The 18,521-nt window shown below is 57.0% G+C and overlaps 1 protein-coding gene across 31 annotated transcripts in view; it reads left to right on the top strand.

The window, feature by feature from the left end:
* The first annotated feature begins 4,726 nt into the window (after nucleotides 1–4,726).
* CACNA1G (calcium voltage-gated channel subunit alpha1 G) overlaps nucleotides 4,727–18,521 on the top strand; it is a 66,688-nt gene continuing 52,893 nt past the window's right edge. For all 31 annotated transcript variants that reach the window (XM_077971141.1, XM_077971152.1, XM_077971154.1 and 28 more), the window contains exons 1-7: nucleotides 4,727–5,713; nucleotides 12,925–13,036; nucleotides 13,218–13,351; nucleotides 13,761–13,858; nucleotides 15,935–16,094; nucleotides 16,610–16,910; nucleotides 17,077–17,169. In XM_077971141.1, the coding sequence (XP_077827267.1) occupies nucleotides 5,472–5,713; nucleotides 12,925–13,036; nucleotides 13,218–13,351; nucleotides 13,761–13,858; nucleotides 15,935–16,094; nucleotides 16,610–16,910; nucleotides 17,077–17,169 (1,140 nt within the window). In that variant the 5' untranslated portion in view covers nucleotides 4,727–5,471. The remainder of the gene's footprint in view (nucleotides 5,714–12,924; nucleotides 13,037–13,217; nucleotides 13,352–13,760; nucleotides 13,859–15,934; nucleotides 16,095–16,609; nucleotides 16,911–17,076; nucleotides 17,170–18,521) is intronic.

Below are 18,521 nucleotides of genomic sequence, written 5' to 3'. Positions count from 1 at the left end.
TGAATTTAGTCCCTGAACTGAGGTCAGGGGACTAAAACCAAGTAAAGATGCCCACGGGTGGGCATGGGGGTGTGGACTGGCCCAGGAAGGGGAAAGCCCAATCCTTGCCCTCAGAAAGAGGTTAAGAAGGGAACCTGCCTTCCCCTCCCCATTGTCTTCTTGTGTTGAGCCGGAGAAGGGGCAGAGATGCTTTATATCAGCTTTTATATTTCACAGAATGGTGACGTTGCATATGCCCTGGTGCATTGTGGGAGCTGCTATTGTCACGACTAATACATTTCTTTTGGGGTATCCATCTAGCCCCAGCCTCGAAAAGATGGAAGCAAGTCCTCGTTGCAGGAGGTCATGTTGTCCATCCATCTGCTTTCATACAAGCTGGTCCAAAGAAAGAGTTCTCTTTTGTTTGGAACATGTTGGGTTGGAAGTCCTTCCCCAAATCTATCTGAGTCCTTCTTGCTGCAGAGAAAGTCTTCCTGTGACCTCATTCTTTCCCCTAAATGTTGGGAAATGCTCCTGAGTCCCGTCCTTGACACATACATCTTCCCAGGCTCCAGAAACCCCATCTAGCTTCCATGGGTTGAGGGATGGGGACTGGGACAATTGCTTTGGGAAGGGCAGGTGCAGAGTGATGGGGCTGACAGGGAGTGGGGAAAGCACGGGGAGGAGCTGTCTCTCTGAGGCCTTTGGGAATCGGCTGAGCCAGGCATCCTCAGCCCCCAAGCTAAGCAACACAGAGAGCCAAAAGAGGCTACTAGAGACAAGAAGGCCTTCATGGGGCCACTGCTTGTGGGGGATGTCAGCAGTGGGGAGGAGTGAAGCAGGAAGGAACCGGGAGACTGGATGGAGTTGCTCCCTTCACATGGTCACACACAGCCACACATAGTCACTGGGACCAGAGTCAGCTCTGTCTGGGCAGCCAGGCCCTCACTGCAAGCCACCAGCCCATCTGGAGGGGATTAGTGCTCCGGCCAACAAGGTCAGCTGGCCCCTTCCTAGCTGGAGCCCACTCAACCTTGCCAGGAAGTCAGAGAGCTGGACAAGTGGAGCCTGGCCTGGGGAGGTGGCAAGGAAGGAGGATGGAGCATGGTGAAGCACAGGTGGCCTTTTTGGCAGCCCCAGCCCTGGCTTTGGAACAGTCTGGGCAGTGTGCCAAGCCCTCTTGCCACTGTCGTCCCATTGACCCTCATGAATGAGTTGGTGAGGCAGGTACCTTTAGCCTCATATGGATAAATATTCGAGGCCCAGAGAAGGTAAGAGACCGGCCTGCAACCCCTCAGCACTTCTGGTTCTCTCTGGGGTCTTCAGGGTACAATAAGGACCCCTAAGGCTTCCTCTTCTCGCAGGAGGTCCAGGCGCAGCTGTGAGGGAGGGTGCCCTTGGTGTCTTCTGTCCCTGCAGCCAGTCTGCTTTCTGCTCGGCAGCTCCTCTCTCCCTCCTGGGATGAGATGTGCACTCGGTGATGGGATTTTGTAAATGGGTTGGGAAGAAGGAGTTACCTCCTTAAAGGGTTAGTTGAATTGAATTTCTAAAGAGGGCAGTGCTTGAATTTCTAAAGAGGGCAGGGTCCCACATAAATCTAGCTCAGAAGCAGGATTGTAAGAGTTCCTGTAGTATCCCTTCCCCTTTCCTAGTCCCTCTTGGGTGTGCACCCAGTTATACCAGGGGAACACCTGTGGGCCAGGGTCACTGGAGACAGGGCCATACCATTTGGGCAGTCACTTAAGTAACTCCATCTTTCTGAGCACCCCCCTTCCTTATCTGAAAGGTGGGGGGCCACCCACTCAGCTCTCAGGGCTGTTAAGGTGACTAAATGGGATAATGGTTGTATCATCCCTGAGCAAAGGGTATCACAGATGGGAAGATTATCTTAGCTCTGCAGGGAGCCAGATGGGCTGTGAGGGAGGGGTAAAGGCAGGGCTGGAGGGGGTTGGAGGGGCTGCCTGAGCAGGGTATATATGGGGAGTTCTTCCTCAAACCCAGAAAAGCTCTTAGGCTTAGCGTCTTTGTTGGGAAACTGAGGCCCAAAGAAAGGAATTTCTTGTCCCTTTGTTTACTTTTCCCTGCCTGAGGTCATTCATTCACCTAACAACTTTGTGCCTGACACTAGATAAGGCCCTGGTGAGCAAAATGAACCTAGCCCCTCTGGGAACACAGAGCCTAGATGGGGAGACAAGCATTTCATTACTGCAAACACAAACATATAATCCCAGCCTGCGCTAGGTGCTGTGAAGTTCCAGACTTGTGTCTGGCTCGGTGCTGTATCCTAAGCACCCTGGCACTTAAGAGGCATTGAAATACTTGCGGGAAAGAAGGCCACTCTGAGGAGGTGATGTCAGAGCTGAGGCTTGGAGGGCTGGAGTGAAATAAAGATGGTTTCAGGTCTTCTTTGCCTTCCCTGTGGGTCCTGCCTCTGCCTCCTCTCTGGCACTCAGGATAAGGGTAAGCATCTCCGACTGGCCATCAGCCCCAACATACTGAGTACAGGGATCAGATCCTGTCTTGCCTGGCCGGTCTTCCCTAGGTCCTGAACCTAGGGAAGTGCATGTGGATCTCAGTTTATCCAGATGGTGCGTTTGTGCCTGCCCTCCTTTCGGGCATGTTCTAGAACAGAGTTCAGCCCAGAGTCCAGGGGTGGCCAGGATGATGGATGAGGGTGTGAGGCCTGCTGACCACCAGGGGACCTGATCATTGGGCTGGGCCAGCCTCTCTGCCCTCATTTTCCCCTCTGCAAAGAAGAGGTGATGAGTGTCCCTACTTCTCGCGCCAGCCCCAGGGCCTCTATCCTGGCGGGAAGGGCAGGCCGACCCGGCAGACTGCGGACTCGCGGGAGGGAAGAAGGTGTCAGACGCGCGGAGCAACCATAAATAGCCCCCCTCTCCCAGAAGACGGCATGGAGTTCAAGACTCCAGCGCCGCATACTCAGAATGAGAGCAGAGACTCCCGCCAGGAAAAAAAGGCACTTAGGGGATCTGCTCATTAGCATGAAATGCAAATGAGCCCGCTCGGCCTCATTTGCACAACTCGGTGCATGGATTCGGCGAAAGGGCAACCAGGGAGACGACGGCGCAGCAGCTACTCTGCCACTTCCCCCATCCCCTCCGCCCATCGGCCGGGGTGGGAACTGAGACGACCCCAACTCTCTGCGGTAGCGGGAGATGTGCGGGGGCTGCGTGGGTGGCGCAGCCTTAGGAGAGTGAACAACGCCCAGGGGTGATGGCCTCAACAACGTGAGGGGTGTTGATGGAGGTCATCCCGCCCATCCCTCCCCCTCTCCGCAGTGGCGTAAGCGCCCCAAAATCTCCGGAGAGGGAACTGACTGACCCACTAGGTTCCGCCGTGTCTACCTCTCGCAGATGTTGGGGAAGTGCTTCCCGGCGTCTAATCCTCGATGTTTCCCCCTCCACCGGCGCCCAGCACACCTGCGGCGCTCCGCTCCCGGTTACCCACAGCTTTCTGGAGTGGCGCCGGCGGCAGAAGAGAGCTAGAGTCGACTGAGCCCCAGAACTCGGGGAGGTAGGCGGGGCAAGGGCCGGGGTCTGCGCGTGCGTGTGCGCGCGTGGAAAGCACAAACCCACGAGGGCCCGCTGCCGGTGGAGTGGAGGTGAGTGAAGGCGGCAGACCCGCGAAGTTCCAGTTCCGCGGACACTCTTTCCCTAAGCCACATAGGGACTTAAGAGAAACTGAGGCACGAAGTTGGGGAGTGGCGGTGGTGGGGACTTTGAAGGTCGAGTCGATAAAGCCCAGCTCTGTGCTTCCGCCCCTTCCCACACACTCGAGACCCCCACGGGTTCCTTCTTAGGGGTCCTTGCTCTGCTCCGCAGTCGCTCCAGGGGATCCGGGCTCTGCGGTCCAGCGCGACCTGCCTGGGGCCACGTGTTCAAGCACGAAACCCCTGCGTGGAGTCCACGCCCTTCAAAAGGTCCCTAGGGGTAAGGGGATGAAGCCAGAAGCTTCAACGTGAGGTCAGGTCCAGCGGGTTAGGGCTACGAGGTCAGGGTCAAAGTCTCAGAATTGGACTCGGGAGCATGACCAATAAGCCCAAGAGATTTGTGGAGGCCACGCCCAGACCATGACTGTCCCAGCCTTTCTCGAGCTCCGCCCGTTTCTCCAAGACCGGCCCCCTGCAGCCTGAAGCCCCACCCCCGGGACATCCAGCTCCGCTCCTTCCCTTCCCCAGTACGGCAGCCAAGCTCAATTCCACGGTGGGAGATTAACCAGGTGGAGACCTGGGATTTCGCCCTGGGACCCCCGGTCACAACCCTCACCCCCGTGCCGCCTGTCTCTTTTCTTCCCCAGGCCGGCCCAGAGCTGAGCTCCGCCCTCCGGCTGCGGCACAAATCAGGGGTCGTGGACAAAGGATGCGTGGGGCCTGCGGCGCTACGCCAGGACCCCGCGCCGAATACTCTGATTCTTCGGGCTCCCTCCAAGGGAGTCCCAAAGACCCCAATGGCCAATAGGAAAGTGGGTTCGGTCTGGGCAGCAGTCTGATTGGCTCCAGCCTTCGGGAGCGGACCCAGGGGCAAGGGGAGGAGAGAGGGGCGGTCCTGGATTTTGGGGTGGGAATCGGATTCCAGCTGTGGTTCTCTCCCGGCGCTCCCGCCCGCACTGCCACGGCGGACCGCCAATGGACGCGCGGTTCGGGGCCGGCGGCGTCCGGCGATTGGCTGCGGGGCTGTCTGGGGGCGGGGCCGAGGCTTGAAGTTGGAGTGAGGGATCCAGCTGTGGTGTGCGCCGGGCTCCTCGCCGCCGCTTTCGCTCGCTCGCTCCGCGTCTCGGCCGGAGGAGGAGGCAGTGGCGCCGGCGACAGCTACGGCAGCGGCAGCCACCGCGGCGGCTGCGGCGGCGGCATCTCCGCCTCCACTCCCGCCCGGGACTGCCCCCCACCGTCTCCCCGCCCCTCCCGGACCGTGAGCCCGCCGCGGGGCGGGGGAAGGAGCCGCCCCCACCCCCTCCAAGCCCACCCCTAAAGAGATCCCTCCTCCCCTCCCCCGCCGCCTGGCGCGGAGCCGGGACGATGCTGACCCCTTAGATCCGGCTCCAGCTGCGCCGCGGGAAGAGGGGGCGCCCCTCCCCGGACCCCCGCCCTTCGCCGCTGCCCCCCTTTTCGCTCGCCCTCTCGGGGCCGCTTCGCCGAAGGTAGCGCCGAATCCGGCAACCGGAGCCTGGGCGCGAAGCGAAGAAGCCGGAACAAAGTGAGGGGGAGCCGGCCGGCTGGCCCGGGGAGCCCCAGGGGCGCAGGGGAAGCGGGACTTGCGCCGGGCGGGGTTTCCCTGCGCCCCGGCGCCCCGCGGGCAGCATGCCCCTGCGGGCAGGGGGAGCTGGACTGAACTGGCCCTCCCGGGGGCTCAGCTTGCGCCCTAGAGCCCCCCAGATGTGCCCCCGCCGGGGCTCCCGGGTTGCGTGAGGACATCTCCTCGGAGGGGCGCCGCTTGCCCCTCTCCGGACCGCCCGGGGCCCCGGCTGGCCAGAGGATGGACGAGGAGGAGGATGGAGCGGGCGCAGAGGAGTCGGGACAGCCCCGGAGCTTCATGCGGCTCAACGACCTGTCGGGGGCCGGGGGCCGGCGGGGGCCGGGGTCAGCAGAAAAGGACCCGGGCAGCGCGGACTCCGAGGCGGAGGGACTGCCGTACCCGGCGCTGGCCCCGGTGGTTTTCTTCTACTTGAGCCAGGACAGCCGCCCGCGGAGCTGGTGTCTCCGCACGGTCTGTAACCCATATCCTTCGGGGCACGACGGCCAGGCGCGGGGTCGGAAGGGGGACGGGCCGCACCACTGGGGGTCGGGGGTAAGAGGATCCACCGCCAGGTGAGTCGGAGAAGTGAGCCCGGAGGGTGGGCGGATGAGAGGGGGACTGCCAGGGAGGGGAGGGGGCACCAGAGTGGGAGCGGAGACGCGAGCAGGTCTCGTCGGTAACCCGGGCTTACCCCACCTCCTTACACACATCTCAGTCCTCCTGGGTGGGGGGTGGAATCCAGGCCAGGAGAAGAGAGCTGTGCCCCGCTGGCTCGCAGCTGGATGCCCTCCAGATGTGGGCAGGGGAGGGTCGTCATCCTCCAGATGTGGGAAGCTTCGGGAGCCTGGGAGCTGTACTCTGCCCGCGCCGGTTAGCGAGCTGGGTTTGGGTTTGGTTTCCGAGTTTGGTGTGGAGGGGGAGAGGCGGTGGGGAGGAAGCTGCGGGGACGGAGGAGGGGGGACCGCAATCTCCTGGGTTTCCCTCCTTCCCCCGCCCCAAAGTTTGCGGCGGATTCTAGGGTCTGATCCCCCAACCTAGTCCTTGAGGCTGAGGTTTTTACTGACACAGAGGGAGATGTTGGGGGGGGCGGGGACCAGGTCCTGGCCCACCTCACCCCCCACCTCGCGGGTTGGAGGCACAACAAGGAGATTCCGGCGGCGGCTGATGTCAGGGGCGCAGAATGAGAACAAGATGTGGTGGAGGGGAGCTGTCTGCCCCCAGAGCTGGGAGTGGAACCCCTTTCCGCTAGAGCCCAGTGCCGCGAGTGCCTCCTTCTACCCGATCTCCATTCGATGCAGGATGCTTAAGGTTGGGTTGGGGAGTTTTGTGCTGGATTTTTCTTGTGGAGGGAAAGACGGTGGCAAGAGCTTTTTTAGCAAGTGGGGGATGGGATTAAGCTGGTCCAGGTTACTCCTCTCCTTTCACAAATAAAGAGTGCTCCTGCAGACCAGGTATGGGGGACTGCAGGCCTGTGAAAGTATTAGGGGGACCGTAATACTGTGAGTGTGTTCACTAAGGAGGACTCGGGTCTACCACCCCAGTGTAGACTCCGCAGATAGATTTGGGGAATGCAAGCCCCACATTCCAGGGAGATGGATTTAGCACTGCCCCCTGTCTGCCCAGGCTGGAGTGGTAGGGGAGACCCCAGCCTGGTCAGCCCCTAGCACAAAGCACCACTTGATAGACGCCTGGCCCCAGCCACCCCGGTGTGTCCTGCCACCGGGGGGAAGGAAAGGTGGAGGGGAGGTGTTGCTGCAGTCCCAGGTCTGGACAGCTTCTCTGGGCTCCTTCCTTCCAGCTCAGAGGTTCTTATAGACCCAGGGTGGGAGACCCCAGGTCTCCCTTGTAGCCCCTGTGAGCCTAGCCGGGACTCTGCTTTGAGGAAGAGGGGGGAGTGGGAAGGTTGGTGCCGCCCTCACTCTCTGCAGCTCTGCTGCCTCTAGTGCGCAAAGCAGGGATGAGCTTATGGCCCCCCCACCCCCATCCTCTACACCTTGTGGGTCTTTGGGAAGCTCCCCTCATCACACCCTCTCCTCATCCCCTGCCCCTTCTTCCTTTCTCTCTGAGCTGCAGAAAGAGAGGTGCAGGCCTCAGAGGTCTGTGTTCCTGCTGAATAGGCACAATCTTGAGGTTTCAGCCCCCACCCCCAGGCCCCTTTCTCCAAGGCAGGGATGGAGATGGAGAACTGATATGGCTGGAAAGGATGGGTTCTGAGCAACTCTCCTCTCTGCCCCTAACCATTTACCCCTTCCACGAATGGCAAAAAGCATCAACCTCTATGTCCTCCTTCTCAAGGGTCCCAGGGGAGGTAGAGAGAGCTCTTCTCTCCCCTCTCCCTGAAAACAGACCTCTAGGCTAGCATCTCTTCTCGCCTGCCCTATCTCCAGGTGCTAGTGGAGGGTCTGGAGGCAGACTCCTTCACTGAGGGGTCTGGACGGGGGCAAGTGTTGAGGCCTGGCATGGGAGAAGAGAGGTGGGAGGACAGCACTCACCTTGGGAGTTGGGGAGCAGCTTCCCCCAGGGGAGTGGTAGTCTGGGGTGTGGGGCATCAGCGTTACTAGGTCTGGAGAAGCCTGGATTGGCTGAGGATGGGTTGAGAACAATTTTTTGGCAGGGGACTGCCTAAGCTTTGCCCCTCACCACTGCCATCCTACCCAAGTACCAGGAGACACCTGTATTTTTGCTGCCAGAGGGGCTTTGAACTGCCTCCTGGGCCTCCCTCTTTCTCTTTGTGGTATCTGTGACTCCCCCCAGGCTTCAGGAGGGTTCATCTACACCTCTGAGCCTGAGAGACATAAGGACACTCCCCTCCGCCCCCCAACTAACTGAAGCTAGTTAGGCTTTTCTTGGCACATTCTACTTCTTGGCCTCGCCTTTTTAAGAGACCAGGTTTCCTAGAGAGGAGATCTAGACCCAGGTAGGAAGTGTGTGTGTGTGTGTGTGTGCGCGCGCGCGCGTGTGTGTGTGTCTGTGTGTGTGTGTGTGTTGGGAAGGGAGAACAGCAAAAGGTACAGAAGTGCAAGCTTTGGTGTGGAGAGCAGGGGTACTGGCAGACAGTCACCCCTGCCTCAGATCGGAGGGGAGCATGCTGGCCTTTCCAATATGTGTTCCTGCGAGTGTGAGGGAGTGCGCTCCCCTCTCGGGGAGGAGTTCCTCCGCATTCCCTCTCTGGCTGTTGTGTCACATCTGGAAGTTTGTGTAGGAGTTTCTCCAAGCTCAGAGCCCAGCACAGCTTTTTCTCATTTGGAAATCACAGGCTGGCATTTGGGATGCCGAGAGAGGGGGAGTGGGAGGGGGGCCAGAGGGGGAGAGGGGAGCCTGCCAGGAGTTGGGGGAGGAGGGGGGGGAGGCCTGAACGGCAGGAGCCCTAATGGCTTCCAGAAGTGAGTGTGAGTGAGTGCCTGTGCGTCACTCTGTGTGTCTGAGTGTGTCCCTCTAGAGGGGTGGGGGAACAGGAGTTTCTGGAGCCTTCCTTGCCACACTGTCCCAGTGCCCCAAGTCTGCCTATTTCTCTTACCTAGGGAGAATTCTCCATTTCTGTCCTCAGAGGAAATGGTGGGGGGAGTGTTCTTTCTGTCTCTTCATCAATTCCTTCCTCCAATTTAATTTCCAAACCCTAAGCTCGCCAGAGGAGATTCTGGGGAGAAGGGCTGGGGCAGTAGAATTGAATGGGATTGAGGGGGGCCAAATCACCCCTTGGCATGCTTTCTGCCCCAGGCCCACTTTCCTTCTGGGTCACACACACACTCATTCCCACCCGCTCCACTCCGCTGCTCTGTTGGGGGACTCCCCATCACCCGTAGTGCCAGTTGGAACCATTCCTGGGATTACCCCCACCACACAGCCCCCCCTCACCCTCGCCTGCTCCCGCCCAGCACTCACCCCGCCCTGCCTGCCTCAGCCAGGATGGCGACAGACACAACTGCTCACACGGAGACATGCGCACGCGCGCGCGCACACACACACAGACACACACACACACAGAGTCACAGACGTTTGAATCAGATTTCTGGCCTATTTCCCCTCCCAAAGATTCCAGCGGGCCGCCTCTCTTGTGTCTCTGTGTCTCATGGCTCTGTCTCTGGGTGGAGCCGGCTGCCTTTCTGTGAGCTTCAGTTTTCAGTTCAGCTGGAAGCCTCTCTCCCCCTACACCCACACACTGAAGCGTGGTGGGGGGGAACCACAGGGAAATGGGTTTGTAGGAATGGGGGGGGTTCTGCTGGGGGAATCCCCCTTTGAGCTTTGGAGCAGGGCGGAGCCCCTACATCCCCTGTTACCCTTAGGGGTTGCCGAATCCGATAGACACCAGCCTCTCTGTGGGATGGGTGAGGCAAGGACCTAGCCCGCTACCTCCTCACTAGAATGCCAGGACTCCTGGGTCCAGGCCCATTTTCTCCTCACTGTTCCTTAGTCTCACATTTCCAGTCTCCTGGGTGGGAATGGGGCAACTGGAGGGCCTGCTTCCCTTTCAGCTCATGCTCAGAGCCCCTGTGCCCCTAGAGGTGTCCCGGCCACCCCCCTCCTCTCCCTGCTTTGCTCACCCTTGTGGCTGCCAGGCTAAGCAACGGCTCTATCTAGATAAAGCCCCACAGAGAGGACTCATTTGTGGAGATAACATGCTCTAGTTCTCTCTCCCACGAGGGAGGAAAGGAGGAGGGATGGAAGTGGGGTTCCTCTCTCTGCCGTTTCCTTTTTCTCTGCTTTTGATGGTGGGTTGTGGGGAGAAGAAAGATCCTCCCCTCTCCTACCCCCTCTTTGGGATCCACTCCAGCCCGGACAGTCACCATAGCAACAGTAGACATGTGACTGCACAGGTCTCTCATAGTCACTATGGCAACCAGTGTCCCCCGTTCCCTTGGTTACCATGGGGATCTGTCACATGGTTCCCCCCAACCTGATAACCTGTGGGTCTCCCTGATTCTCCTCCCCTGCATAAGGACAAGATAACAGCCTCAGTAAAGGGAGATCATGTGAGAGGGGTCTCTTTAATTACCATGACAACAAATCCACACCACCTGGTGACACATCCTCCTGTCGTTATGGCAACAGAAGAACATCACACAGTGACATACTGCCAGGTTCCCAAGGAAACGAGCCCTATCTGAGAAGGGTGAAAGACCCCCTCCCCCGTTAATTATTCCTCTATTCAGATTGTCCCAAATTGTCATGTACCTTGGTCTCTTCCCTGTCCGTTTATGCTTACCTGTCGTGGAAAGAGAGCTGTACAGGGTGGGCAGGATGTTACCTGGAAGTAGGCTGAATTGCCAAGGGACCCTTAAGAAGGGGCTGCCATGGTCCAGAGCTGTTCATGAGGTTATCTGGGGGCAGACTCTGCCTGTAAGAGGCCTCCAGTCTGAGCCTGAGTAAGGTGGGGACAGAAAGAGTGGCAGCTCCTCTGTGGAGGTCACTTCTGTACCTTCCTCCACAGTTATAAGCAGTTCACCTCTATCAAGGGAAGCAAGGCAGGAAAACCTGAATGGGGAGACACATCTGGCTTCTAGGCAAAGAGATTGATTGATTGGTTGATTCATTCATTCATTCGTTCAGTCTTCCCAGGTATGGATCATCTGCTCCGTGCCAGGCACTACAGGAAGCTCTGTAGGGGATATAAAGACGTATCGGAATGCCCCTGCCTGTCAGGAGCCCCAGCTCAGCAGGGGAGGTTGACAAGTGCACAGATGACTAATATGGTGGAACTGTGCCATTAGAGGGGTCCAATTAGATGTCCTGGGAGCCCCTCTTCCTCAGAGATCTGCCCCTCCACATAGAGACATTCGCTCACATGGGCTCCTTCCAGACCCCCCTTTCCCTGCAGAAGAGAGGAGGGGACCTGCATGGGGAAAGCAGACCAGTTCTTGAGGGTAATGGGGTCTTTCCCTTTCCAAATGATGGCTCCCTTCCTGTCCCCCTTTTTCCAGGGTGACCCCTGGCTGACCCCCATTCTGGGGAGAGATCCACTGCACTCTGGCTCCACTCAGAAAAACAATTTCATGGAAACAGAGCACTTTTTATTTCCTCCCTCCCATCTACTTGCCCCCAAAAACCTAGAACTTTTTTAAAAAACAAAAAAACCCTCTTATTCTTGTAAGGAGGTGGGGGTTAGGGAAACCGCAGTGCCTTAGGACTCTCGGTACCACAGACAGGTGGCGAGCAGGGATGTGAGTCTAGGGGAAAGGGGCCTGCCTGGGTGGTGGAGAAGAGAAGGGGGAGGGCTGTCAGGGGTTTGAGGGAGTCATGGGCTGTAGGGGAGGGCATGTGGCTTGGGAGTCAGAAGAGATGGCCTGTGGCTGGGACCAGCTGGGAGGAAGGTCCATAGGTTCCTGAACATTCCTGCTGGCCTGTTCGTGCCTGGCCGAAGCCTTCTCATTCCAGAAGCAAGATTCCACCTGCTCTGGGCCCTACACAGTCTGACTTGGTGGGTCACGCCAGGAGCTGCCACAATACCTCCCCCATCCCCATTCCCCTGGGGGGTCTCTGGTCTCCTTTCCCCAATCTCCTGCTCTCTGATCTTTTCTAGCGTCTTTACTCTTCCCCACCCTTCTCATATTTTCCTTAAAGAAAATAGGATACTTTGGTCATTTAACTGCGAGTCCAGTGCCTGGAACCGTCTAAGGTCCGGAGGCCGTTTTGTACATTCTCCTGCTGATGGGCTGGAAATGAGTCACTCCATAGAATCCACTGTGTGGAAAGACCCAGGGTTTAGAAAGAACCCCTCTATCCCACTTGCTGTTTTGGCTAGTCTGCGCTGGAAGCCACAAGCAGGTGTGATGGTGGCAATGGCCTCTTGGGGGAGGGGGTAGACATTGTCCACTCTGCATGGCTTGGGAGCTATGCCCGGCATGGTGCCTGACACATAATGGGTCCTCAATATTTAAATGTGTGAATGTGCCTAGTGGTCATTTGAGGGTGTTGAGAGGTTGGGAGGCTGGTGGTGGAAGAGGGAGCCCGGGCTCTGGTGCTGTAGCAAGGGGGACTGCAGCTGTGGACGTCTACCTTCCACCTAGTGCCAGGGCGGTCATGACAGGCAGTTCTGCCTGCCTGAGCAGCTATGGTGTACAGAGGAAACTATCATAGATCAGGAGCTTGGAAACCACTGTCTCATCCTGGCTTCTCGGGTGACCTTCAGCATATGACTTTGGCATTCCTGGGCCTCAACTTCCTTGAGTTCTGGAGAATAAAATGATCCATCCCGGATACTTCAGAGGGCTGTTGTGAGCATCAACTGTGGCATTGTGTGAAAGTGCTTGGTAAACTGTAAGGCAGGCATAATCCGACTTTAGGTTTGTATAACACATTCATATACAGTATCTCATTTGCTTCTCACATCTACCCTGTGAGGTAGGGAGAATAGGATTCAGATTCTGCAGCAAACTCATGGTGTCTGGCATTTCCACAGGCATGATCGATTTATTCCCCAAAAGACTTGTGCAAATAGTCAGGGTATTTGTGGCTTGTCTTCCTTTAGAGATGAGGAAGCTGGGTCCAGAGAGGTGAGATGACCAAGGTGGGATTCCCCTTCTCTGATGGGGAGCCTGGGGCCGGGGGCCGGTCTGACGTGTAGGTCAGGTCCCTGGCACCACACCTGCCTAGCCTCAGATGGAGCTAGGAGGTAAACGAGGAGGAGGTGTTAGGGCAGGGCAGGGGGCTGGCCTCAGCTCCAGCCTTGGCCAGCTGTTTCCTTGACTGCCCGTACCTGGTTTGAGCGTATCAGCATGTTGGTCATCCTTCTCAACTGCGTGACCCTGGGCATGTTCCGGCCGTGCGAGGACATCGCCTGTGACTCCCAGCGCTGCCGGATCCTGCAGGTGAGAGTGTGTGTGTGTGTGTGTGTGTGTGTGTGTGTGTTGGGGGGTTGGCCCCTCCTAATCTTAATGCCCCTTACTCCTCTGCAAGAGGCCCTGACCCAACTGGTGGGGGCTAGGGTGGGACTAAAGGGTATTCCCTCACCCACTTCTCAGTTTCAGCCACCTCTTGTCCCCACATTAGGCCTTTGATGACTTCATCTTTGCCTTCTTCGCCGTGGAGATGGTGGTGAAGATGGTGGCCTTGGGCATCTTTGGGAAAAAGTGTTACCTGGGAGACACTTGGAACCGGCTTGACTTTTTCATCGTCATTGCAGGGTGAGGGCCTGGGCTGGGGTGGGAAAGCAATGGATCAGATCGGTCCCTTCCCCAGGTTCAGGGCTCTGGGCCTTTGACCTCCCAGCTCCAGCCCAGTTACAGCACCACTTTCTCCCTGGGCTGTCTCCTGAGGATCTGAGGCTGCCCTGCCTCTAGCACTGTAGCCTATATTCTAAATTTCAAGGCCCTCTTCCTAATTCTGCCCCCTTCTCTGATGGGCAGTCTGTCCTTGTCTCGGGGGTAGCCTTGCCCCCCAGACAGAGAGCCGGATCTTCACAGTCCCTTGGTGAAGGAGAAAAAGGACTCAGAGGTCGTCCTGCTGCCCTTAAAGCAGGATTCCTCATTGACCTCTTTTGACCCCACTGTGGCCTCAGACTCAAAGGGCCTCCCTTTGGGCCCCTCCCTGCAGGATGTTGGAGTACTCGCTGGACCTGCAGAACGTCAGCTTCTCAGCTGTCAGGACAGTCCGTGTGCTGCGACCGCTCAGGGCCATTAACCGGGTGCCCAGTGAGTGACCCCTCAGCCCTCAGCCCCTGAAGAGAGCCCCAGGAGGAAATGTGGAAATCTCAGACCCCACCTGTACCACTGTGTCCTCACCTGACCCCTCACAGGCCCCGTCAGAGAAGGGCTCAGCGGGGAGCTGGGGTTGCTGGAACAAAATGGAACTCTGACTGTGGCACTATGGGAGTTACCTGGGAAGACCCCGCCTCATTTTAGCCTGGCTTTAGGTCAGAGTCTCAGAAACATCTCAGATGACCCTTTCCCTTCAGCTAGATGACCACTCCCCCTGGGAGGATAGAGGTGTGGGGACTGGAGAGGCTGACAGGCAAGGAGTGGATGCAAGGTGCTGATGGCCTTTTCTAGCCAGAACAGCCTCTCATACAATCTGGTTCTTGCTGGTGAGACATGCTGGCCACGCTGAACATGACTTCTCTCAAGACAAGGCCACTCCATGTCTCACCCTCCGCCTCTGTCCCCTTCCTCCTTCCCACCGCCTTCCAACCCGTTGCAGCAACTGCCGGGCCCATTATCTAAATTAAACTGCATTGGTTTCTGGAGCCAGCCAGGCTTTGGCAGCTCTGGTTCCCCCTACATCCTGCCCCCTCCGTTTGCTCAGGCCCCTTTGCAACTCCCCAACCTACACAAGCTGCAGATGGTCCCTGCTGTGGTCCTAGGAGTGGGGTGGTTGGCGGGGAATGCATGTTTCTGGGGCTCAGTGCCTGGTTGTGTACCTGATGCAGCAGCCCCCTGCGCTCTGTGTGTGTGTGTGTGTGTGTGTGTGTGTGTGTGTGTGTGAGTGTGATGTTGCTGCTGCCCCTGGGAGGGCAGAGCTGTTGAATGTGTCCTCTGGGGCTCGGGGTGTGTTGGTGTTAACAGGAGCTCCAGAAGAGGGGCATGCCTTGCCTCCTCTCCCGCCCCAGGTGATGGCTGGCAGATTTATAGGCCTCTGTCTAACCACCGGTGTAATTCCCTTAATACAAACCCTGAGGAATTGATCTCAGTTGGAGCACAGAGAAGCTGAAGGGGGATGGGGTAGGAGGAGGGGGAGGGAGTGAGAAGACTGGGCTGGCAGGGGCGGGGCTGGGCGCTGCAGTCACCAAGAGGGTTAATTAGCTGCTGCTTAGCAGCTTTTGCCCTGGAGGGGGCAGGGGGCCATAGATGGCACTCTGGGGGTGAAGCCAGCCATTAGAGATCTGTCTGCTTGATGAGGGCTTGGCAAACTGGGGGCTGGTTCAGACCATTTGGGCCGATTGGGTTCTAGACCTGGAATGCAGTGAGAGGGCAGTAACCCTAATAGGGCTTTTGAGGAGGGGGTTTCAGTGGCTTTCCCTGTGGAGGGGGTTGTAAATTGATGGACTTCTGAGAAGACAGTATTGTGTCTCTTCAGGTCCTAATTTGGGGATCTGGACCACGCAGGGAATAGATTCAGGGCAGCGGGGCTCAGAGCCGTAGTGACGCACAGGGCATCTTGGCCCCAGCCTAGGAGCTGGCTCTCAAAATGAGATTCCTGCCCACTGTCATTCCTCCTGGAGTTCGCTGCCTCAGTTTCCCTAATGACTCTGGTGGTGATATTAGAAAGATCAAGTGACTGTGCCTGTTGAGAGAAGGAAGTAGGTAGGGAGTGTGCGTGTGAGTGTGTGCGGGTGTGGGTGTGTGTTGGAGAGGGATTCAGAAGCCCAAAGCCTGGGTTCAAGTTCCGGCACCTACACTTAGCAGCTGTGTGATACTGGGTGAGTCAAGTCATTCCTCTGAGCTTCAGACTTCTCATCTGTAAATTGGGAGTGACATTATCCACATGTGATGATGTTGGGAGAGTTAGGAGGGGCCACAATTTCCCTAGCTCACTGTCAGTGGTACTGTGCAGATTACTATGGGCAAGCCACAAGGGGAAGTGGGTCGGGGTAAGGGGCTGCAGAGGCTATCTGGGGAGTCAGAGGTGTCTGTTGGTCTCCCCTCCAGCTTGAGCCGGGCCGTCTCAGCCTCAGAGTCCCTGGTGGGGCCCCTCCAGGAGTGCTGCCGGGCCGTGGCAGTCAGCCTAGCCCGGCCAGCCTGGTGTCCCCAGCGTGGCTTCTGCCCCCACAGGCATGCGCATCCTTGTCACGTTGTTGCTGGACACACTGCCCATGCTGGGCAACGTCCTGCTGCTCTGCTTCTTCGTCTTCTTCATCTTTGGCATCGTCGGCGTCCAGCTGTGGGCAGGGCTGCTTCGGAATCGATGCTTCCTACCTGAGAATTTTAGCCTGTGAGTGGTGGACAGGGTCCGGGAGGACCTGGGAGTGGTTGTGGGGCTGGGGCACCCCCCACCAGTTCCTCACTTCTGGTTGCTACCGACATATCTGTTCTAACATCTGAGACATATCTGGTTCTCGAACTTGGCTGCCCATTGGAACCACCTGGGGAGTTTTAAAAAGTACTGATGCCTGGGTGCCACCTCCAGAGATTCTGATTTCGTTGGTCTGGGGCTCAGCTTGGATGCAGAGATTTTTTAAACCCCTCCAGTGATCCTAATGTGCAGCAAAATTTGAAAACCACTATTCTAGTATGTGACCTTCCAACATCCTAAGTCTGGAGTCTCCCCACTCAGGCCTCATGCTCCTGGTGTCCACAAATCCCTGCCCTGCCCAGTCCCTTCCCCATTCTTGGTTCTGCCCTGCTTACCCTGTGTGCCTTGAGCACTCATGCCATCTCTCTTCCTGGGCCCTCTCCCTGGAGAGCCCACTCCCCAGCCTCACCCCTGTTCCCCTTCCCATCCTGCAGCCCCCTAAGCGTGGACCTGGAGCGCTATTACCAGACAGAGAATGAGGATGAGAGCCCCTTCATCTGCTCCCAGCCACGCGAGAACGGCATGCGGTCCTGCAGAAGCGTGCCCACGTTGCGTGGGGAGGGGGGCGGTGGCCCACCTTGTGGTCTGGACTATGAGGCCTACAACAGCTCCAGCAATACCACCTGTGTCAACTGGAACCAGTACTACACCAACTGCTCAGCGGGGGAGCACAACCCCTTCAAGGGCGCCATCAACTTTGACAACATTGGCTATGCCTGGATCGCCATCTTCCAGGTGGGGCAGCCTGGGCCCCGGGAGATTCCCCAGAACACCAGCCCCAGGACACAGCCCAGGATCGGAGTGGTCGCTCTCAGGGTTGGGGTGGGGGTTAAGGCCTCTGGAGGAGACTGGAGGAGGATTTGGTGGGCCCGTAGTCAGCCTGCCCCTCTGCACCCCCTAGGTCATCACACTGGAGGGCTGGGTCGACATCATGTACTTTGTGATGGATGCTCATTCCTTCTACAATTTCATCTACTTCATCCTCCTCATCATCGTGAGTGACTCCTCAGATCCCTGTGGGGATGGGCGATCCTGGGGACACCCGTGGGAGCAGTCCAGAGAGGGGATAGTTTGTTCTGTCTGAAGTTTTCAGCTCTCAGGGCAAGTCCTGTACAGAGGGTATCTGTCATGTAGTAGGAGGGACACCAGATGCGGAGTCAGGAAGAAATCCAAGGTCAAGAAGGGACTTACTGCTACTGGAACCTTAGGCAAGTCATTCCTCTTGAGGCCCCCAGCACTGCTCTGGACCTCTGTTTCTTCATGGGTGAAATGGATGGTTCTCACCCTGAGATGATATCACCTCCCCTAGAGGGCACTTGGGAATGGGAAAGGGTGATTCTGGTTTTGATTTTTTTTAATAGCTTTATTGAGACATAACTCGCATATCATTCAATTCATCCCTTTGAATGAATCCAGTGGTTTTTTTTTAGCATGTTCGCAGAGTTCTGTTTTTCATAAGGACAAGGGGAGTGCAATTGGCAACTTGTTACTGGGGGAGGGGAGAGAAGTTAAACATCCTGAAATGCTTGCAAATAAAGAATTATTCCACCCAAAGTTCTGATCAGTGATCAATTGGTGTTAAATGCTGCCTGATCTCTTATTCCTGCCAGTTCAGAAATTGCAAGACTTTAGGAAGGCAGAAGACGGAGGCAAAAGCAGCAATATTTAATAGTTTTAATCACTACCATTCATAGTTAATAACTTCATCGCTACCACTTTGAGCCAATATTTATTGAGCACTTACTATGCACCAGCCCCTGATCTAAGCACTTTCAACGTGCTGGTGCATTTAATCCTCACCGTAATCCTCTCCATTTTACAGATGAGGAAACCGACGTTTCCTCATTTATCTGACCCTACCAGGCGCTTTGCCTATGCTGTGTATTAATCTCCAAGAGTGGGGCATCACTGCTGACGTATGCTGTAACATCTGCTGCCTGTTTAATCCTCGTCGTCCCCTGTGAGGTGCCAGGGTAGGGATTGTGGTCCCCATCTCTTAAATGAGAACTTGGCACCCCAGAGGGTGGGTCACTGGGCCAAAATCACACAGAAAGTAAGTGGCTGGGGCTAAGAATTCAGTCCCAGGCTAACGACTCCACATTCAGCCTTTCTTCCATGTCACCAAGAGGCCAACGACAGAGCCAGACAGAGGGACAGATATTGAGAGAAAGAGATTAAGAAAGATTAAGATCTACTCAGGACCTAGGACTAGCTCCAGAGAGAGAAGAACACAAAATGAGGCAGCTCCTGGTGAGTGAGAGACAGAGGGTAGGCCCTGAGAAAGAGCAAGTCCCCAAGGCCACCCCCTCCTGCCTGCGTAACTTCCCCTGGTGCGGAAGAGTGGGC

Source organism: Macaca mulatta, chromosome 16 (genome assembly GCF_049350105.2).
Source record: "Macaca mulatta isolate MMU2019108-1 chromosome 16, T2T-MMU8v2.0, whole genome shotgun sequence".
Taxonomy (NCBI): Eukaryota; Metazoa; Chordata; class Mammalia; order Primates; family Cercopithecidae; genus Macaca; species Macaca mulatta.
This window is presented reverse-complemented; position numbering and strand designations above follow the sequence as displayed.